General features: G+C 35.2%; 1 protein-coding gene across 4 annotated transcripts in view; it reads left to right on the forward strand.

The window, feature by feature from the left end:
- The window catches only part of ARHGAP28 (Rho GTPase activating protein 28), an 83580-nt gene that overhangs the window by 54506 nt on the left and 5094 nt on the right, over positions 1-23980 (forward strand). For all 4 annotated transcript variants that reach the window (XM_072411410.1, XM_072411409.1, XM_072411408.1 and 1 more), the window contains exons 2-12: positions 3613-3809; positions 4708-4925; positions 7766-7853; positions 8792-8940; positions 12707-12872; positions 12960-13051; positions 13554-13631; positions 15868-16030; positions 17141-17223; positions 19196-19393; positions 22928-23071. In XM_072411410.1, coding sequence (XP_072267511.1) covers positions 3641-3809; positions 4708-4925; positions 7766-7853; positions 8792-8940; positions 12707-12872; positions 12960-13051; positions 13554-13631; positions 15868-16030; positions 17141-17223; positions 19196-19393; positions 22928-23071 — 1548 coding nt within the window. In that variant the 5' untranslated portion in view covers positions 3613-3640. The remainder of the gene's footprint in view (positions 1-3612; positions 3810-4707; positions 4926-7765; positions 7854-8791; positions 8941-12706; positions 12873-12959; positions 13052-13553; positions 13632-15867; positions 16031-17140; positions 17224-19195; positions 19394-22927; positions 23072-23980) is intronic.

Raw genomic sequence — 23980 nt, forward strand, 5'->3', positions numbered from 1 at the left:
GCTAAGAATGAAAGAGCAATGTATGTAAGGCTTACACTTCTCTGCCATTCACAGCTCTGCCACCTGACAGGAGGCTGAGCTGCTGAGAATAGCAGAGTAGTGTAAGCTGTACATATACTGGGCCATTGGAAATGTCAGAAAGATTGGGGACTACTGATCTTGGACATATAAAGTTTCACCTTCATGTCTGTGAAAGTTCTATACCTAATGTAAGATAATATGTTTTGTTTTCAATGCTTTATCTAAACAGATTTTTATATATTTTAGTATGTCTAAAATGATAGTTTATTTTTTAAAAACATTTTCAGAATACACAGGCTCATAAAATGTTTTAATATACTTTTTTAGAAATTTTGAGGCATACATATCAATGTAAAAGGTATGATGAAAAAAAAGTAATTAATGAACCTGTTTGCTTACATCTGAAGATTCTGCTTCTTTCACTACACAGTGGTTGTTCTTGTCCTATAGCTTCTTCACAGAAAATCTATAGGTGTTGATTACTTGAAATACCATTTAAATTCATTTACTAAATAAATATAGGCTGTTCACATAGGAAAATGAATTATCCCCTTACAAGGGATATTTTAGTTAGCTTAGTAAATGAGATGAGCCCTTGCTGACTTCAACTATTCAGTCATCTGCAAGGAAAAGACCTTTTTTGTGCATGATTGGGTATTCTTTGCAAAGTGATTTTATTAATAGATTCACTAAGCTAAGTGCATTATTCCTTCAAGGTGATAATCCACCTCTGTAAGTGAAAAGTTTAAACACCTTTAGTAAACCAGGCCTACTAAATCAATAGTAATTAAGCAGGGAGGTTAAACGGCTACGAGGAAATATAGAGCTCTTTCATGTGGCACATTAGCAAATCTTTATATTTTGTATTATAAAAGCACACAGAAAAATATAGCAATAATATTTAAAAATTTGTGCTCAGTGAAAATGCATTTATAGGTTTCCTTTTATATTGTGAAGCAAACACTACCTTGTCTTCTACTTTCTGTGCATATTATGATGTCTGTGTTTTATTCTCCATCCTCTACATTTTAAAAGCACATAAAAAAAAAATAAAGCTATGATAAATACTATTATTGATGGCATTAACATCCCTACAGTGTGTGCAGAAAATTAACAGAGTGATGCATCATACTAAAATAACTGCTCCAATTTAATTAAATTGCACAAAAGGCATTATCTGGGGGTTGGTATCATTATAACTGATGTACTGTTTCCTACTTAGTCTACAGACACAACTAAAAGGTAAAAATTTAACATAATTAATGAATGTACATTGGTGTATGTCATACTAATGGGGTAATTTACTAAAAGGTTATCAGACCAGTGAACTAATAATATTTTCAGCATCCAGTTGGTGCTAAAGCTATTGGGACTGGGATAAAAAACAGACAGTGATGTATGAATATGAATAATTAAAGAAAACCTAGATCTGAAAGGATGACAGGTTCATACTGACATTTTAGGATAACAAGGAAGCACAAATGAATAGAATTTCACCATTGATGTATCTCACAAATACAAGAAACATAAGATGATTCAATATATTGGGAGAATAACTCAATTAGAATTGGTATGTTTTCCAAAGTAGAGTGCACACACAAAGCCAAATCCATTGGCCATGGCCCTTCTGCTACCTGATGTTATTGTTGGCATCATGTATGAGAGTTTTCATTAACATCTTACTCTATTTTTCTAACAACCAATCATTTCAAAACTTTCATTCACCAGTTGCAATTTTTCACTACATGTCCAAATTTTATTATTAGTTGTGGGTCACCTTAAAGTACCATTTTCCCACCAACACAAACATGTAAAAGATGAAGAATTACTGACTAATAAAGCACATTGCAAAGAATATAGAAAGTGTTTGTCTCCTAAAAAGGTGACTCCAACTAAAACTAACTATTTTAAACTTTGGAGGAATTTCTGTCAGATCTGTCAGATCTTTATCCCATTGGGTGCATTTCCATGTTTTTCAAATAAAGAGAGATCTCCTTGACCATGGTCCTAAACAGCATTGAAGACACAGGTCCTATCCCTTCCCTGCTTTATTTTTTCTTACAAGCCATTTTGTTGAGCATGTCCATGTTAGAGAGATCCTCTTACCTGCTGACCTCAAAGGAAATAAAAGGAAATCCTAGTAATTTGTCCTAATCCTTCTGCACACAACAAAGTTTTTGCCTGAGTTTTGTTTTAGCTTTGTGGTGGTCATTTTTAAAAGAACAATGGAAACTGGAGGAACTCCGGGAAAACAGTTAAATACACAGATTATTCTGTATATGTTATTCATTGTACCTGCAAATGATTTGTAATCCTGTTCAGCAGTAAAGGAGATCTTGGACTAAAATTCAAGTTTATATTTTATACGTGATAGTTGTAAAATTAAACAATAAAATCTGCAAAAGCCAGCTGTACGGTATTATTATCTATTTATCGCACAGGTTTTTTTTGCACGGTTATCATCAATTTAGGGGTGGGGGTCAACTGATGTAATAAGCAGACTTTGCATTTTAATGCAAGGTCACATAAAATATTACAGTGGTGTTCCCACTCCCAGCCATCTGACCAGACAGTAAAAGATCAACAGATAAACCGATGAGATCATTCTTCTGCTTACTCAGCTTTATAATGCCATTAGCATGTGTCTTGTCAACAAATTCAGGGGTTTACACTAGCTGCATTAACAAAAAAGTTTAATTGTTTAGTAAGGAACACAGAGCTGTGTTGAGCTACGTACACACTTCCAATTATTATCGTCGGAAAACGAACGACGAACGTTCCTGCACGATATATACGAACGATCGTATAGCACCGATCCTGCACATAGAGGTAACGACACGATCGTTCATAGATATTGTACACACAATAGATACGATCGTTTAAGCGATAGAGGAACTATGTGCACGACAGGAAAGTGAACGGACGTTCGTTCATCACGCATGCTCTGAACATGGACGATCAACGAACGACCGTACACACGAACGATGTTCAACGATCGTCGTCCAATCCGATCCGCCGGTCCGGTCGTTCGTTTCCAGCGACTTTCCTCGTTCGTCGGCGTCGTTGGTTACTTTTTTACGAACGATTTTTTGCCCAATCGATCGTTCGTCGTTCGATTGGAACGATAAAAATTGGAAGTGTGTACGCACCTTTGGATTGCTTTTCTATCTTCCTGGAGTTAATCATGAAGGCCAGCAGTTCTAATGTAATCAGTTAAGCAACATGATCACTTTATTCTTTCAATTCTATGAATGTGTATGTGTGGGTGAAACAAATGCAGGAATGATTAATGCATACAATTTATCAATTGGAATTATAGCTAGTTCATTGTGTCTCTGACATTGTCTCAATAATATGTAAGGAAATATTTACGTATATTTAGTTTAAATAAAAAATTTGTTCTACAAAAATTTTCTGCCCTAGAAAATTGTAAATCATGTTTCTAACCATTTGTTAGATAATGAGTAACAATGCTGGCTTTGTTTTTCATATATTAGCGATTGGGCTGCAAGAGGTTTTCTGTTCACTCAAAGACTCTCATATGTACATTTGTATGATGTTTTAATGATTCATCTTTTGTTATTTTTTTAGGAAAAGTCACTCCAAGAGAATCACCAGGATGCTTTCGAATGAATCCTTGCACAGTCCAGTGTTCAACCGTTCCATCTCTGAAACGTCCATGGACAACTCATCAATGGAAGATTTCTGGTGTGAACTTAAAAATATTAAAGAGAGCAGTGAAGATGTGCTTGATGAAAGCCTGGTAATGGAAGTAAAACCTGTGGATGGTAAGTGATAAGGAGGATTGACAAATAGCCAGTAGAACTACCATTTACGAATATTTAAAGAATATAACTTCCAGGTATACATGCAAACTATGAATATATATATATATATATATATATATTTATTTATATTTATTTATTTATGCAACTATATATGGAATAGATGCAATTATAATAATATTTGTAATTATTATTACAAAGCCAGAGATTTACAGTACAGTTTAAACACTTCAGAATAAAAAAAACAATGCAAACAATATGCAGAATACCTATACCAAGCATTCACATTTCGTTTTACTGTAGTCAGATCCTCAGATTAAGAGACTGACTGGTTTCCACAGGTTACTTCACTTCAATCCATATATTTTTAGGAAACAATAAACAGTTGCTATAAACTCTGTAACTCATTACTATTTAGCTTAAGGAAATGCAAACTGTAACTTGAAGTTTACCTTATTTCAATGAGAGATAGATGCGCTTAAGGTTGATTTAGGCAGCTTTTTTATCCTGATACAATTCTATAGAAATGCTTGAAGCAGGTAGAGCAAGATCACGTGTCGGTTAATTGTACCTATCAATAGATTTTAAATGACCTCAAAAGTATCTAAAACCCATGTCAAACTGATACCACTGACATGACATGACAAATTTGTAGTAAAAAAATTGTGCCAAATTTTTGCATATTTAAACATTCTCTGTTAGTGATAACATTTGTGAGGTTTTTGTTCTTACTGAGTATTTTGTGTATATTGTGTAAACTGTGAGGATTTTTAGCCATCTGTTTAGTAACATTGCTGTAGCAAAAGTCTTCCAGCCATCTAAAACAATTCTGGATCGTTCCAAAGACAATCCATCTCTGTACATGCTTTCCAGTTAATTGTTATATAATGATGTTTTGCAGATGGGGAGCTGGAAGCAGAATGGTTACAAGAAGTGGGCCTCTCTACTCTTATCTCTGGCACTCAGGAACATGATGGCCAGGCTTTGTTGTCCACACTGACAAGGACTCAAGCAGCTGCAGTACAAAAAAGATATAAGACTTACACTCAGACCTTGAGAAAAAAGAACAAGCATTCAGTGAGAGATGTGCGGGAGATTTTTGGTATTAATGAATCGACAGTAAGTATAATCCGAAGGTTGACTACTAAACATGAATTTTATTTTAAGATTACAATATGAAAACAGTGACATGTTAGGTGTGGTCCCCTCATATTTGTTAACAATCACACCATTAGTAAAATATCATTGCAGTGTAGCCACAACCTCCTCCAGTAAGCCACAGATTGTATCGTTTCTAAAACTCTAGTACTGTGGGCTTTCTTCGGAAGTTCTTGTGGGAATCAGCAGCTGTCTACTTTTATGTATTGTTAATTGGTATTGTTAAAAGGTCCATTTATCAGTTTTTGGTAGATGCTGAAGAGTTGAATAATCAGAGAGTTTCTCCCTTGGGCACTTCATTATCTGTGCTTGAGTTCCCTGATCTGCACACCTGCTGTGCCAGTCTAGGAGGGTCTCATTCTCCATGTTGGATTTTTATGTATTTTATGGCTAGGTACACACATGCAATATTTGTTGTTGGAAAGGATCTTTTGTGATCCTTTCCAATGACAAACGACTGCACAATGCATGAACGAGCACTGTACATACAGCACTGTTCTGCTCTATGTAGAAGGGAAGGGGGAGAACAATGGAGCTTCACTCTGCTGTGCTCTCTCCCCTTCACTTGCATTACGATTGTTCATCGTCCGTGGATCCGCCAGGACCGTCGTTCAGACGACAGACTACATGCACTGTACACATGCCAGATTATCTGATATCAGCCCTGTGCCCTTCAGGACCATTGCACATGTGTACGTGTAAACATTAGTTAGGGGCTTACACAGGCCACCAGACTTCAACTGTATCTAAAATATCACTTCTTGGTAGACTGCCCTTTTCAAAAAGAACAAACCACAGCAGTATTGTCTTTGAGTGAAAATGCAAGAAGAGAATTTCACCTATACATGCTGTTATGTTATTACTTCTGTTTGTGTACCTGTTTGGGGTTCTCCTATAACCAGCTAATTTCGGGGTGTATTTATTTATGTATTTAAATAAAAAGGAAGAGAAGAATCAACTGCATCAATGTGCTATATGAACATTTCGTTGTTACATTTGGATGTCATGTTTCATGTAGGTTTTACACTGACTTCACTAAATCTGAAGAGCATATTATTCACCGTTTTGCCATTTTTTTATTTCACATTGTAGCAGCTTTTTTTTAGGACTGGTCCAGTTTGTGATGATAATTAAACAGCTATCTACCCTGTCATTCAGAACTGAAACGAGAAAAAAAATGGCTAATGAATTGTAACAGCCTAAAAAAGAATGATGGCCCCTTTTCAGCTTCATGACATCCACTGTGTCAGATGATAGTGATTCCAGAATGCCAGTTAAGAGACCTCTTGTAAATTTTCTGTGCCTTAAGCTAAAAAAGACAGTTTTTTTTTAGGATACAAGACTGTTTTATTACCAGATTTTAGAGCAAAGAATATTGAGGAGGAATAATAAAGACCCCCCCCCTTCTCTCTCCTGATATGTATACACCCAGAAATACTATAGGCAGGAAAAGTCTTCTCTATACCTAGTGTATGTAGCAGTAGTTTGTAAGAAAGGGCACTCAGCCGCTTTAGAAAAGGTCAGGAATTCCATAAGAAAAAATATTTGGAAATGTAACAGGAAACCTTGATAAAGCAAAGGAAGTTCAATGAATGGGACACAAGCGTAAAATGTTTCTTCCTCCACTGGTGTGCTTGAAAGAAAAGCAAGCACTTCTGAAATGTGAGGAGGGCCATTACTTTAATTTTATTTTCACAGCTGAAAGAATGTCAGTGACATTCTATAAATGAAAACCTTAATACATAACACAACCTGGCATTCCCTGGAAAAACGTTCAGTGTATCCTGGAGTACTCCACTGCTAGTACTTGGTGAATTTATTATGGTTGATATCTAACATATATCTAAAGCCCAGACTTTGCCCTCTATTCATTTTTTTATGACAACTCAACATTTTGTATTTGCCATTACCATAATCACCAGGACACAATAGGTGGGCCATGGTGCTTTTCTTACAAAAGCAACAGTGCAGCCAAAAGTAACTTGTTGCTTTCTAGGAACAGTGCCACGTTTCACCCTATACAAAATGATTACCAACTGCTCCCATTCACTTGAATAGAAGTGATTGGGACTGTGGTTGAGAACACTGTGGTTCACCACAGGTGTTAAATGGCTATAAAGAAATATAACACTAGGAATTTTTTGCTCATGATAAAATGTTTATTATTATCATCTTATCACTGCTTCCAGGATGGGGGTAGGGAATTTTTCAGGAGAAAGTGGACATGTTTAATTTTGATGTATAACTAATAAAACTAAATTGTATTTTTCTTATTGCTTAAATGTATTGGGCCGTTCAGTTCATAGTAGGGTCATTTACAAATGTTTTCACCAAAGATTTACAAAATATTTCCCCAAACTTCACACTCCTTTTACACTGGATTCAATAAGAAAATGTATGGATCATGAGTAAAAGTTGAAAGTGACAAAATGTTTCAATTTTGGCTAAAGGTTGGGTGAATCTTGGTTGAAAACATTTTTAAATAGAAACCTTTGTTTCAAATGCAGATGCATTCATACTCTAGCTGTATATGGGCCTTCTGGCTGGCAAATACATGAGCAGTGTTTTCACCAAGAGGAGCAAAAATACTTCTGTCAGTCACTTTTTTTATTGCTGGCAGACTGAGACTCATCACGTAGATAAAACTAACTTCATATAAATGTGTAAATTTAATGTGAAGTTATTCAGTTTTTAAAAATGTAAAAAGTATATTTATTTTTTATGTCTATTTTGTTGGTGCCCTCAAAATCAGTTGTATTATTTTTTCTAATAAACAGCATTTTTTTCTTTCTTTATTTCAGCCAACATTTGAACCCATACCAGTGTCTCCTATTCCATCAAACGGGGTCCAAATACCTGTAAAGAAACCCATCTGGAAACCAGTAACATGTAAGTCAGATTTGACTGAACCTTCAATAATAAATCAGATCAAAGAAATCAAAAGCCAAAACATATGTTAGAAAATGTATTATATATTACTGCTCAGTTTATTACAATATAACCTATCAGTAAAAAAAGCAATGCAGTATAAAAGCTAAATCAAAGAAAATTCCTACATATTTCCAGTTGTATAAAACAGTATTCTTGGTTTGCATATTTTGCAGTGTCAACCTCTGCATTTTCCTAATTATATTATGATGGATATGTGTTTTCTGATTTTCTATGCCTGAATTGCCCCAGCAATCCCTTCTAATCCTAGGTCCCATAGTTGTCTGCTATGTTTATTGTTACCCTACTGTGGCTGAGATCATTCAGAGTTTACTGAGGTTTTGCCTTCTTATAGACTTATTGGGCCTTATTTAATAAAGCTCACACAGGCAGGAGAGGATACACTTTCATCAGTGAAGCTGGGGGATCCAGCAAACCTGGAATGGATTTCTTCAATGTCATTTGCTAGCAAAATTTTTGAATCCTTGACCAGGTTCATTCATGGTTTGCTAGATCACCCAGCTTCACTGATGAAAGTGTATCCTCTCCCGCCCTGGAGAGCTTTAATAAATCAGGCTCATTATTTGAAAATGCTAAACCCTCTGCCACAATCATAAGCATGTTGATGCAGGCTGATGTCTTTTATTCCAGGGTTCCTAAACAAAAAATGTGCATGTAGGCCTTCTTTTCTCTTTTCACCTATCTACTAAAGAGTTTTTTTATTGACATCATCATAAATATTAGACATTTTATCAATATAACTAGACGCAAATAACAAAAGCTTGAAACTATTTTTGTTTTTTACCACTAGTGCTGTGTTTTGTTTCACAAATAATTGAGATGGACATATGTTATTATTTGGAAATAACAAGCAGTATATATTGTTTGTCTTATTTCAGCTAACAACTGTGCTTTAGAAAAAGTCAGTCCGTCGGTAGCAGAAGAGCTATCTTTTGAAGTCTCCTTTTCAGAGACCATTGTTATTGAGGATAAAGAAAAGGGGAAGCAGAAGAACCACAGAATTAAAAAAGATGACTGTGTTTTACCTGTAAGTTCTAAGAGGGTAATAAATAAATAGTGTACGGTTTTCCGATAGTGTATGGATTTAAAGAAGCCTGACTGCAAAGTCTCTGTAAAGAGGTTATTCAATCCCCCCACGATTCCCCCTTCACATACTGTTTCTACTAATAAAAGTTTGCTGATTAGATTCACCATGACAGAAGTGGCTACCCAGGACTAGCAAAATGCATGGTGTCAGAGAAGGTGATTATACTCATAAAGCTGTATTTATTTTCAGTTTATTATATATTGGGGCTGATTCACTAAAGCAATATAGGCTGTTCACATTGCAATGTGAATTATCCCCTTATATATTTAGGAATAGTTCAATTAGCTTAGTAAATGAGATGGAGCTCTGCTGACTTTAACTTTCCAATTATGTTCAAAAGAAATGTTTTCTTTTTTAGATTTCCTTGCATGTGATTGGGTATTTCTTGCAAAATTAGCTTTTACCACACTCACTAAGCTATGTGACTATACCTTGAAGGTGGTAATTCACCTTGGTAAGTGAACAGCCTAAATTTCTCTCGTGAATCAGCTGCATTGTGTTTACATTGAACGTATTGCACTCACCTTGAGCTCTCCTTCAGCGAGAAAATGAGTCAGTTCACCAAGCTATATCACCTTTTTGATTTACTATAATGATAATAATTATTTTCAGCCATGTGACTTATATTTCCAACTCTATGGGCATTCTAAAAATAAAGGTTACTATTGAACATAGCAATAGTTAAAGTTAAGTGATTTGTTACTGATATCTGACCTACTTGATTTGTGCTCTCACTCTTTTTCTCTTGCTGTAGCTAGACTGCCTCAATAGACCTTGTTAAATGAACAGAGTATCTAATGCCAAAAAGCATATTGTTTGTTTTTTAAGCATTAGCTAAGAATAGTTTTTTTTAAAATCAAGTTATCATAACATTTGGCTGCATGAAATTACTACTGACGTCAGCTGCAATGTAATAAAATTTAATGCGAAAAGTAATCAGCATTGTTTGTATTTCTAGTCCTGTAGCACAGCTGTACAAATCCTTAAGGCTACTAATTGCAAAACCTGCTGTATATCCAAGGACAACCAAATCTATGACTGGCCAAAATAGGCAGATACTGTACGTCCAGGGCAAGCTATGATCACCTCTTGCTATCAGAAGAGCTCATTATAGAATTAATTGGAATCACCTATTATCACCTTGGGATACCCTATAATCAAATCCTTGTCCAACTATTACGTAACTAAAAATTGAGAGCATCACTTGTAAAGACTGCAAGAGCTGTGCATGTCTACTCTAAGCTTATTCCAAAAGTAGAACAGAGGCAAGGCTATGAGCACTCAATCATAACACTGGGGAACACATTTGAGGAGTTAGATCTTACACTTGTTTTTTTTACTAATTTTTGGGTGGTGAATACAGAAATGACCCCAGTTTTTTTTGCTATTACATCCAGTTTTTACGATACAGTGTACCCTCCATTTTTTCAAAAAACATACAAATTTTACATACAATGAAAAAATAATGAAATATTAACTTGAATGTACTGTTTATTTAAATTTCTTTGTTCATACAAAGGATTTATTGTTACTCTATGACATTGTTTTACAGTAAAACATTTGAAAATTAATATGGTAAGTGGTTAAGGTAAAAATTTACGCCTATAGCTTTTCCTGGAGTGTTCAGTGTTAGGACAATCCCGTCGGATGCTCCAACAATACTCAGCCATCATATGTACATCCCATCTACCCTAACACCATCCTTCCATGACCTTCAAATCTTGGCGGAAACGTTCACCATGCTCATCACTGACTGCACTGCAGGTTTTCCGGGAAGTTAGAAAGATGGCTATGCAAAAAATGCACCTTGATGCTCATATTGCAACCAAGCATTTTGTAGCTCCCCAAGAGTTTCTGGACAAGTTCTGTGTAATTATTTGCTCATGTGTTTCCAAGAAAGTCCTTGACAATGGCTTTGAATGATAACCAAGAATTCTTTTCAACTAATGACATTGTCCTGATGAAATGTTCATCTTTGATGAGCTGCCGAATATGTGGACCAAACACACTGGCCTTTATTTTTTCAAATGACAGGCTAGGAAATGCCAAAATGAGGTACTTGAAACAGTCTCTTTCAGTTGGCAAAGCTTTAACGAACTGCTTCATCAGACCCAGTTTCATGTGCAGAGGCAGGAACATAATATTCTTTCTATCAACACGTGGTTCATGTAGAATGTTTGGATCACCTGGTTTTGGGCAGATCTTGGAGGCCAATTCCTTTCCACCCAATGCCTCTCATGAGCTCTGCTGTCCCACATGCACAGATAACAGGGATACTTTGTGTATCCGCGTTGCTGACCAGGAAGGAAGCATGCCATTTTAAGGTCAACACAGATGACCCAATTGTGTTGGTGATATTGAAACAACTCAATGACTCTCTTTATGTGTGCATATTCTTCACTGAAGAAGAGAAACTGAATGGCCAATTGGGTCTGACCCAAATATATTGTCATTGTGAAGGAGGACACACTTTAAGCTCCGCTTTGAGCTATCATTAAATAGTCGCCATTCCGTTGAGTTACAGATTGGAATTCCCAATTCCTCCATTAAACCAGGTATGTTATGGCAACACACAAAGCAACTGTCAGTTCTGGAGTAGTCCAGAAATGCAATTTCTCTGGTTCAAAAGTACAATACCTTTGTTCCTTTTTTTAAGTACGTTTTTCTCACGCAGTCTTGATGCTAGGAGTTCTGAAGCTTTCTTCAGTCCCAAATCACGTGCCAAATCACTCAACTCATGCTGATCAAATCCCTTATGAACTGAGTCCTCTTCAATGTCAAACTCTTCATCATTGTTGTCACCTAGTTCATCACCATAATCATGTTTTTCAAGAGAGGGTAGTGTAACGAAAACCGGCGCTGGAATTTCATCTGAATGAGACACTGGGTGTATAGCTGATGTTAGACTAGGATACTCTATGTTACATTTATTTTTCTTGTTATATCCTGAAGTTTTCACCATACAAAAGTACCAGTCACTGAAATGATCTCACCAAACCATAGGTTTGGCATCTTATCACGTGTTCCCTTTGTCCACATCCGTTAACCCTTGACAAACTGTTTGCACACCTTTTGAGGGGCCCAAGACTTATCTTGATTACCAAGTTTAAGTTTGAAATATGCCAAAAAGGCTTGCTCTACAAATGTGCTGATTTTCGCCATTTGACGAGAAACAGCAGAGCCAGCCAGACATGATCTGAAAGAAAGAAAATCTGTGTGTAAGTAGAAAAAAAAATTTTGCTTATTCACTACGTAGAGCAACGCACAACCTCTGACCACATTGTCTTGCGTGTAAATGAATAGCCTATACAAATCCACGCTACAGTAATAGCATTAATATAAGCGGTAGAGAAAAAGCCTGAAGTGATAGAATAAATCTTACTGCACTTTCAAAATCAGAATACCTATTTTAGTGTAAAAAATGCTTAAAAATTTAAGTCAAGAAAAAATGTGTTCAAAATTGTTCTCCAATGTAATCAGTTTCTAAACAAGAACCAAGCAGACTGGTGATCCACCTCCTCAATGTTTTTTATTGCTGTTCTGTTTTTCCCAAATCCTATTTTGGTGGCAACATTGTCACTAGAAGAGGAAGTGATGGGAAATCTCCTCAGTGTAGCTGCAGGTGTCAGTAAAACTTTCTGCGCATACATTAGAATTTATTGCCATTCTTTCCGGTTAAAATGCATATTTTTGCATTATATTTCAGAAATTCATTGTTTGGAAAAGCAGGTTTGGGCTAACTGAAGTAGAAGATTTGTCTCTTGAAGACATGAAGAAAATTCGCTATCTTTCACTTATTGAATTAACAGCTTTTTTCGATGCTTTGGGGATTGAATTAAAAAGAAGTCGAGTTTTGCGAGTTAAAGGGAGAGGTACGGTATTTGCTTTAGACCAGATGTTTGTTGTGTTGTGTTGTGGTCATGGTAGTACTTTAATGATTGTGATCTGTCTTTCCTTAGACAATGGTCTTTTTGGTGTTCCTTTGACAACTTTATTGGAAAATGATCAAAAGAAAGTGCCTGGTACTAAAGTCCCCCTGATTTTTCAAAAAGTAAGTATACAAAGAACAGACATAATCAGAGTTATCTCATTAGTAATTTCAAAAAATATCTGCCTCATTTTGCAAAAAAAAGAATATTAATGCTTTTTAATAAAAATGTAAAATATGTATTACAGTATTCTTTGAAATTTAAAGCAAGCCATATTAGATTGTGTATTTGGAGGTAATCTGCTTACTGCCAATTGATTCATTGATTGTTTAAATATAGATCTGAAGCTTGGGACAGCTACTGGGCAGACTAAACTGTTCTGGCTTTAACCATCCTGTAAATGGAGCCAAAAAAATCCCATCTGATATTTGTTTGTATAACAAATGAGAAAAAGAATGGCTAGATGATTAATTCTATGCATCTGTCAGTGTATGGAATTCATAGTTCTGTTGCCCCTTCTTGATATAGGGTAGCTGGTGTTTAAAATGTATGCATTTTTGTTAACTTTACAATTTTGTAATTGTAAATATGTATGTACACATTTAACATGTCTGCCTTCTTTAGTTATTACAGAGACTGGAGGAAACTGGATTAGAGACAGAGGGAATACTGCGAGTGCCAGGTTCTGCATCTCGAGTTAAGGTAGTTGTTCATGGAAAATATTCACATACACACTTCATGTTATTACCGGTATATTAATTTTAGATTTTTTGGTTGTATTATATTTTTATATTATGTACAGTATGTGTATACAAATAAACAATTTATGCTAGGTCTCCTCATGACATTGGGTTTAAAGGTTTAAAGGGCAGTAGGGGTTAGACACTATAGCAGGTGCTGTATGCTACCCTACTTTCTCTTAAACTAAAACAATTTAGGGTATGTCTAAACAAAGTAGTGGTTGCTGCAGAATACATAATCAGTGAAACAAGTTTACATTTTGAAAGTCTAGCTTTACCTGCCTAATAAAAATAAATATACAAACATTAATAAACAATACTTTATATCTAGCTGCAAAGAAGTAACATATTTTAAACTTAAAAAAAGGAAATATATTTATTTAAAACTATACTTTATTTGTGAGATAAACCTTGACCGATCCAATATCTAGTCTCAAGCTCAAAAAAGCTGGTAGGCTCCAGCAATTAAAAAAGATTATCGATAGAAGAGAATAGATTGAGCAGGTTTGTGTTAAACTACGTACACACATCAGATAATATTCGCCTTGGACATATGGTCTCATGGGACAATCAGCCATGTTTACAGTGCTGTTTGTCAGTATGGCACGATGGATTGATTAAAAAACAGGAAAGACTGCTGTTCACTCCTATGGAAGAGAGCACAGCTGCTGACTGGTAGTTAGGACCTGAATCATATTTCCTGGTACTAGCGGAAATATTCCCATCAGTACAGGGAAAAAAAGATGAAAGGATGAATGTGTAGCCACCTGCCCCACTGCACTCTCACTGTTGTGCTATTGGTGGGCACAGAACACATGTAAATTTAGTAAGGGCAGTAACCAGGTTGCTCGGGCCCAACAACACCATTGCTGAATATTATTTAGTAGCATAAATAACACAGAGATTTAAAAGGGAAATGGTATTTGGCATATAAAGCATACGTGTAAAAACTGGAGCAAAGGTAAAACTGCCAGACCAGCCTAATTTTTAACATTTGTATGGGTGTTGTGTGGTAACAACGGCTCTTCTTTTTGCTTGGTTTCAAAAGTCAGCCTGTTGTGTACATATCAATCTACTTATATGCATAAAGATTGTCATTTTTCTATCATTTTTATGTACATGTAATTGTAGAGTCTAGCCGTGTATAAAGACTAAAAGGCTACCAATTTACAGGCAGTCGCAGTTCACTTTTATTGACCTAACTTTCAAACAATTTAATTTTTCGATGAAGCCGTCTCTTTTTGCTTTCATGGTTCTTTCATGCTTGACGTGATTTAATACATGTGATATGGCTATTTTTCTGAAACATTCAGATGTGGGATTGATGGGCTGCACGTGTGGGATTGTTTGAAATGATTCTGGCTTAATTTTCATTGTGACATTCATGAATAATGACGAAATCTGTCACAAGGATAAATTAGACTGAAACTGCATACATTTTAAACACATCCAGATTTAAAAGAAAAAATATGTTTAGCTTATTTGGAATTAGCAAATATTCCAAAAATGGTTGGCTGTTTAAAAACATCTGGTTACAATTAAAGAGGCCCTGTGCTGAGTGTGTAATGTAAGCTGTTCATGTAAGACATAAACCACAGTGCTGTCCTCCAAACCTGCAAGAAAACTGCACTTTATCTTCTGTAAAGTTGTTATATATTATAATAGGTCAGTCATTTGTTTGAATGAGAAGTATACTTGTATGTTCAAAATTTCATTAAAATAAAACTCCATACAAACAGCTAAGAATACCACTAAAATACATAATTGTTTGGCTCTTCTTCCTAGCACTTAAGGTGTAATTTTCTGGGCAGGTTCACTGCCATCACAAATGCAGCCATGTCTCCATAGACGCACAAGGCTATAAGGTGATCCACTGCCATTAAAGTGTGTCCATGCCCTTATATATGTGCAATATCAAAACTCTAAGTGCGTGGCTGGCCTGCCATTATTTTATATCCCTACACATGCGCAATACCAAAGAAGCTGCCCCCATGCATGCACAGTAATGAACAGATCACACTTCACAAGCAATGCTACACTTACCTAAAATATGTACATACGCATGCACACACATAATTCAGTTTTAAATGAAAGCCAGAAAATAGGGGGCAGTGGGTAAGACAGTGGGATTTATTGAAAATATAAAATGTTTTAACAAAACTCAATAATGTTTTGCCTTTGAACTCTCTTTTGTGCAGAGCCTTCGTCAGGAGCTTGAAACAAAATTTTATGATAACAGTTTTGACTGGAAGAAGGTTCGAAACAATGATGCGGCCGGTCTTCTTAAGATGTTTATAAGAGAGTTGCCAACTCCTTTGTTTACAATGGAATATATACCCGCCTTCATTGCCTTAGTAGAAAGTAGGTGCAAGATTAAAAAGTAATGTATTAAGCATTCAAAATAATAACACATATAAATGTAAAACACTTTCTAAAACATCTGTTAATCTCCCGCTAGATAAAAACACAAGATTTGACATTAGTTTTCTATTATGACCTTTGTAAATGTATATCATGCAATAAGAAATTGTGATTTCCTGGCAGCATGGAGTCAGGAACAAATACCTTTATTAGTAGAACACTTTTCAGTACAGAACCTTGTCAGGGGACTACTGGAAATCAAATAAATAAATATACAGAAATGTTTTACAAAATGTTGAATTTTTAAATGTTACATATACAACATTTTAATTATTTTACCTAATGTTAGACTTTTAGCTTGGAGCACATTATTTCCTTGTAAAAAGTAAACAAATCTCATACAGCATATTTTAATGGATATAGTTAAACACAAAGAGCAAGCAAAGCATATTGTATATATACAGTGTGAAAAATCTGTAGTTATCATCAACTGTGCTTACATTTCAGTCATGCAGCAAGTTACAGTAAACCATATGCAAATAATTATATGAAGCCAACTAAATATCTTTGGAATTTGTATTCTTGTGGCTGTAAAATGAATAGTAATGGATTCCCTTTTCATTAAAACATACTTTTGTCTTTTTCTGTAAATACTGAAAAGACATCTTTCTAGCTTTAGTTAACCTTAAATTAGATTTAAACCCTAACTAGGTGATATTTAGCACAAAATATGCTATGCATATATATTTGAGGCTCTAGGAATTGGGACTTTAGAAAATAGGTTCACTTTAATGCTAGGACCATTGTATTTGTGATTCAGTAACTTTGTATGCCACTTTGGTCTCAGATATTGTTGCACCAGGGACTCAATGATCACAGATCAATGAAATAATAAGTTTGTGTATCCTGCCTTTATCTTTTTGGGAATAATGAGTAATTTATATCATTGAGTGATGCCCAAGACAGAGTTATGGCAGGCTAATATTTCAGCTGTGCAATATTTTATAAAAACAGATTATCATGAGAACAAAGCAAGCCTTCTCTCTGCAACTAATCATATTGCCAACTTTCATATAAGAATTCTTATTTGAATTATTTTCATTTCTTTAGAAATCTCCAAGATCAAATTGCAACTACAAGCTCTTCATCTATTAATCATGCTCCTGCCAGATGCCAACAGAGATACTGCCAAGGTAAATGAAATTAGATACAGAATCACTAGATATTTGGATGCATTTTCTTTCGGGAGTAAAATGTGACTTCCCTTGCAATCATTTGACAGGCTCATTTTAAATATATGTATTGTTTTCCCACATAAAGAAAATCCAGCATTTTCACTTGGCAGCCTTCAACAATAAATCGTGGCAGCTCTGCAGTCAGAGAAAGCTGTGCATACAGATGCCATTTAGTTTATTAAAGACTTTAATATGAATGTTATTCCCTTTCCTAGTTATTGACTTAATTAGGGTGATGATAGCAATGTGATCAGTATTATGTACAGAAGAGCAAGTAGTTCCCATTATTTTCCCAAGGTATGTTTATTGCTATTCTCAGATGTTTTGTAAATGAAGGAGCATGTAATTGATCCTAGCCTCATATTTAAGGTATTTTAGCTGTTGTTGACAGAAGGTAACCTGATAAATTTGGTTTAATACCTGAGTATATTTGTGATATAACTCCCAAGTCTTTTGTTGTTTTCCTTTACATGAATAGATACTGGCCTGAGGAACAGTGAAAATATGGGATTCTGGAGCATACTGCCAGGATAGGGATTGCCTTTTTCCAGCTAAATGGTTTAGTCTTCATTCCTGTTTAAATATGTCTGTAACAAAACAAGGCAACAACATCAAGTATATAACTGGACAAAATACCAATTATATGGGCCCAATGTCCCTGCACACAGCATCTCATTTCCTCTCACCCCTAAGGTGATCCAGTGGAAGTGTCATTTAGATGTGATGACATGACCCCCAAAGTAGAGAGAACACTAGATCCAGTCGAAGGAATTAAATGCTGAGCAAGTGTAAGATCAGAATAGGTTAAGACTGTGTGGACAGATGCACAAATACAGACAAGCACAGCAACACAATGGTTTTTGAATTAGTAAAGTTCTATTTCAAAGGAATTATGTATGCTAATATACACTAATCCCACATAATTTACACTAATTAAAATAATTATGATTTTAGGAATTATGGCAAAACATAACTACCGAGATTCATTTGGAATATCTAGATCCTCAATAGCTCAATAGGCTTGATTGGGCCTGATTTATTTAATTATTTAAAGCTCTCCAAGACTGGACAAGATCGGTTGTCATGGGTGAACCTGTGTGATCCAGCAAATCTGGAATAGATTTGGCATTTAAAGTATTAGCTGGCTAATAGCAAATTATTTTTAAAACATCCATTCCAGGATCTTCTATCTTCTTCAATTTTGGAGAGCTTTATTCAATCAGGCCTATTGCACACACCTATAACCGTATTCAGTAGACATATTCAGTGACCCTTTTGTAAAGAAAGTGATTTATAAATACCAGATTTGACAGTCTGCAGTAGAATAATCTTTGCACAGAAGTTCTAACACTTAAGGCTCTCCAAGGCTGGAGAGGATACACTTTCATCAGTGAAGCTGGGTGATAGAGAAAACCTGGAATGGATCTGGTCAAGGGTTCAAAACGTTGCTAGCAAATAGCAAATGACTTTGAAAAAAAACATTCAAGGTTTGCTGAATCACCCAGCTTCACTTAAAGTGTATTCTCTCCAAGCTTGGAGAGCTTTATTAAATCAGGCCCTTAGTGTGTAATGTATAGATCTATCACATCTATGCACATACAGGCAATCTGCTGATAATGATGTTACAAACAGTTTTAAATTATCTACTGTAGGACAAGTGTCTAACATGCACCACACACATCAGAACAAGAACAACATGCATTCTCTCATTTATTGAAATTGAACCATTTCTATTCCTTAAATATGGCTTATTGAGTATACTAAATATAGTATACTAACAATAAGTCATGGGGTCTGACCTGCTTTTTTTTAGAAGTTTTTGTAATACATAATAAATATTTATTCAGAGTAAGACCCTAGCTGGACTGCAGGTACCGTCAAAGAAATTAATTCTTACATATTTTAGTACATTTATTCTTTGTTTTTCTAGGCATTGCTGCATTTCTTGAAAAAGGTAGTGACAAATGAAGAGAAAAATAAAATGAGCCTATGGAATGTATCTATGATTCTTGCTCCAAACCTATTTATTTACAAAGGGAAAGGTGCCAACCAGGAAGAAATGAAGTCAGCTGCCTCTACTGCACACATTGCTCGTCTTTTGATTAGGTACCAGGATATTTTATGGACGGTAAGAAAACATTTCTCTCTTTTTGTAGTAGGCAGCTGAAAGAATAATGTAAGTGTTGTACTGACAGTTGTATATAAAAATTTTGCACAGTGACTAAACATTTTCATGGTAAATATTATTGTTCTGTCTGAATATTGTGCACATATACTTTAATAACATATTTTATAATGGATTTATGATCTATTTTTTATTTATGGATTTATTTTTGTATAGAACTTATACCTCAAGCAGACAATAATTTCCACATCTATTCATTGCGGCAACCTAGCATTTTCAGTGTAAGCAAAAAAATTTTAGCTAGGTATATTCATTAAAATGTTCACAGTCAACCTTTCTGATCTGAGAAGAAGCCCTTAGAATCTGAGGAAAAAATGTATATAATACGTATTTTCCAATGTAAGATATGTAAGTAGGAAGGAATAATTCAAAACTATAGTAAGCACAAGAACATTATAATTTAATTTAGTGTTTTCTATTCGGTTTTACATGTTTACTTCAATATCCAAAAAATAATAAATTTTAAAAGTAATTTCTGCAAGTTTTGGGGTTTGAGAGAGAGCTATTATTGGCTAATTTAAGTTTTTATATTTCTATGTTATTTATATATTAATTTATAGTTGTAAGCTTTGGGATGCTCATGGTCCTTTCCTAAACTTTCTACATTTAAAGAAAGATTTTTTATTGTTCCTGCCTGTAACTACTCATGTATAACCATGTTGGTTTCAGAACCATTTTCAGAATTGTATACAGCCTGACTTAACCTTATGTACCTTAAACTATGATTGGTTCAGTAGCTAGTGCACTTACAACTGCAGTGCTAGGTTCCAGGTTTGATACTCGGCCAGGGCACTACCTGTAAGAAGTTTGTATGTTCTCCCTGTCTTACACAAATATAGGGTTTCCTCCCATGGTGTCCCAAAAATATGCAGTTTGGGTAATTTGCTTCCCATGTAAATTGGCCTTAGACCAGGGGTTGACAACCTTTACTATCAAAAGAGCCATTTTGCCCCTCTTCCACTGAAGAAAAATAGTATGGAGCCGCAAAACATAACACAGCTTATTAACTTTTAAAAGTGTTAAATCTTTTTTTAATTTTACCTGTTACAACAACAGAATACTACAAACAGAAGTGCTGTGTGCATGTGTAGGCCTACTTTGAAATAAACTAAACACTGAACTATGCAGGCCTTTTTGAGTCCTGTAAACAAAGTAGACAATTTGACAAACCTTTAACCCCCTAACCGCTAAGCCCGTAATTTCTCGCACTAAATATTTTTGCTCTTTTGGTTAACCCCGTATTTTTTCGCCTACACTAAAATCCCCACTTACCTGGTCCCGCTGTGCTAATCCAGCGTCGGTTCCGTGTTCCAGCGTCGGGTCCATGTTCCAGCGTCGTCCTCCAGCGTCGGGTGTCCCTCTCCTTAAAAGAAAAAGCCGGCCGGCTTAGAGGAGAAACCCAGCTGGCTTTCTTTTCTAAGCCAGCCGGCTTCCTCTCCCTCCTCTCCCTGTCCCTGTCCCTATCCCTGTGCCTGTCACTGTCACTGTCCAGCGTCGATCGCTGGACAAAAAAAAAAAAAAAAAATACTCACCTTCTTCCTCCGCTCCTCCGGACACGTCTTGTGTCTTCTGTGTTCAGCCGGCGAGTGCAGAGACGATCACCGGGGTTTCCCGGTGACGTCGCTGCGTGCGTCGGCGCGGGAGGGAGGCGGGGCGGCAAATTCAAAATTTTGCATTGAGTTCCTTTGTATTGAACTCAATACAAAAAAGCTGTATTGAGTTCAATACAAAGAAATCCTTATATAATATATATATAATTGTATTATATATATATTATATAAGCTACTGTACATTACATTTTACTTTTTTTTTTTTTTTTAACTTTTTTTAGTTTTTTTTAAAGATTTTTTTTTTTTTATGTTTTTTTTATGTTTTATAAAAAAAAATTTAATTATTAAATTTATAAAATTTTGGACATATTTTGGTGAGTTATGCGGTAATTCGGTGAATTAGAGCCTACAATCCAAAATAAATTTCCATGCAAAAAATGTAACACTTTTTGCATGGAAGTTTGGAAAGAATTAGAATACCCGGCATTTGCGTACGCGTCCCTCGGCGATTCCTGATGATGCGCGTGCGTGCGCCCGTCCATGAGGGTCGTAGCGGAAAATTCAAATTTTTTGTATTGGATTTAATACAAAGTCCTGTATCCAATCCAATACAAAATAATAGAAAATATATTTATGTGGTTTTGTCTATAGGTATGTGACGGACACTAGGGAGGTGTTTTAGAAAAATATATTACTATACATTATACCGAATTATCGCATTTTCAGTATTTTTCATTTATTTATGTGTTCTTGTTTAAGCTGATTTTTGTGTTTTTCCTTTAATTTTATTAAAAGTTTTTTTTTTTTTTACATGATTGTGTGTTTCAAACATTTTTTATATTCATGATATCTACTAGAACCCTATTCGGACATATTTCTGTAAGTTACAGGTCTACAATTTAAAAAAAAAAATTTCATGAAAACCTGTGACGCTTTTGGAACAGAAATCTAGAAATCAGTGTAACGCTCAGGTGGTTAAATGCTTTCCAAATTTGTAAATTTTAAATAAATAAATAAAACAATGGTTTTGATTGAATGCAAAAATAATGTGGAGCTTTACTTAAGTGGGATAGTGCATCTTATTTTATTATCAATCATTTTAATTAAATTCACTGTGATCATGATCAAATTAATTCATTTCATATTATAATATACCTATTTATTTAAATGTTTGTTTATCATGAATTATTATCCCAAAATCAATGCATAATTAATAATTATGTTACAAACACAACAAGGAGGCCGAAGAGCCACATGCGGCTCTGGAGCCATGGGTTGCTTACCCCTGCCTTAGACTGTGTCAATTAAATATGACTATGGTAGAGGCATTAGATTGTGCACCCCTTATTGAACAGTTAGTGATATTATCATGGAATAATATTTGAAGTGCTGCATAATGTGTCAGCACTATATAAATACAAGATAACAATAAATACATTTGGTTGGCAAATAAAAGGTATCAGTTAAACCCCACCACCTCAGTCAATGGCTACAATGGTACAATACTCTACTCCTATAGTAATTATCTGTATTTGTTGTAGACATTAAATTTTATATAATTTTAGTTACTTGAGTATTACTAAATGTACAGATGTATTTGGTACAGAGTCCTTCAAAACCTTTATGGCTCCCTATTAGTAGTAGTTTTAATTTACCACACATCTATGGGTCTTGTGGCAACAACTAAACTTAGGAAGCAGAACAAAGCCTTCTGGAACTTGGGTTTATGAAGTTCAAAGCATTTGTAAAGCAAATCAGCTTTAGCGTTGCAATCATGTTAAAAAAGTATGGTTCGAAAAGTAGTGAGAGTCCAGGTATTAGCATTTCCTTCATAAACAAGCCTGCATGTTAAGATTCTTGCAAATCAAAAACTTGCAGGATAATGTTAGAAAACACCATTATAACAGAATGAACTGTCTTAATTCAGGTTCCAGCCTTTCTGATTTCACAAGTGCGGAAAATGAATGAAACTGCTCTGAATAATAACAAAAAGCAGCTCATCTTTGATAAGAGTGTAAGGAAACTTCTAAGGAGGAAGACGATGGAACGTGAAAGACCTGAAAGGAGAGAGGTATATAGTTCATGATCTTTATTTATTATCTTTACTATATAAGAAACTGACTTTTCCGATGTGTAGCCATCAAGAAATTCTATATATTAGTTAGGAAGCTGCTCTTTCCGAAGTGTATGCCATAAAGAAAGACCCATAAAAATGTTACACATCTTTATAATCATAGGTGGGCAGGGAGGTATTTAACTTGTTTTTCTGCCACCATTCAATTTTACTTACTTATAATATTCTGTGCTCCCCCACCTCATAGATTGTCAGAGGGAAAAACATATATTGGACCCATTTATAAAATTCAGTCTGTTGCCTGCAGTGTCCCATTCGGTTGTCTCTGCCTAACATAAAAAGAACTCTATAAATGGTTGAAAGGCTGGTAACTTGGACTTTGTCATGGCCATAGCTCCTCCTGACACTTTTTCATACTGATTTCTTTGGTTCTCCCCTTGCTTCAGAACCTTCAAACTAGCATAGCACAATGCATATTTGTACAATGCATAACAGTACAGCATCTGCTCATTTTTAAGCAACTGTATAGCCACAGTAAGGCCATACCACCATTTTTGGTGGTGTCCTATGTGTAATTTTAGATAACAATTAGCTGTCTGTAGAAATAAAAAGTTTGTTTAAAAGGCAACAGAAATATTTACACTAAAAATTCTGAACTGAACTGAATAGAGCATTGATGTAAAGTAAAGATACAACATAGGAAAGAAGTTAAAATGGGAAGATCTGTGTAACTGGCATAAGATCAATGCAGTTATAAGATATTTACATTGTATGGCATTTCCTTTATGTGAACTCTTTGAATGTCTGATTTATTTTTTCTACAGCTCACTTTTCCTCTGTGTCTCGTAACTACTACCTAATCCTAGCTGTAGTTAATGCATGCATATTCAGGGTCATTGTTGCTAA

This window comes from Pyxicephalus adspersus, chromosome 5, assembly GCF_032062135.1.
Source record: "Pyxicephalus adspersus chromosome 5, UCB_Pads_2.0, whole genome shotgun sequence".
Classification (NCBI taxonomy): domain Eukaryota; kingdom Metazoa; phylum Chordata; class Amphibia; order Anura; family Pyxicephalidae; genus Pyxicephalus; species Pyxicephalus adspersus.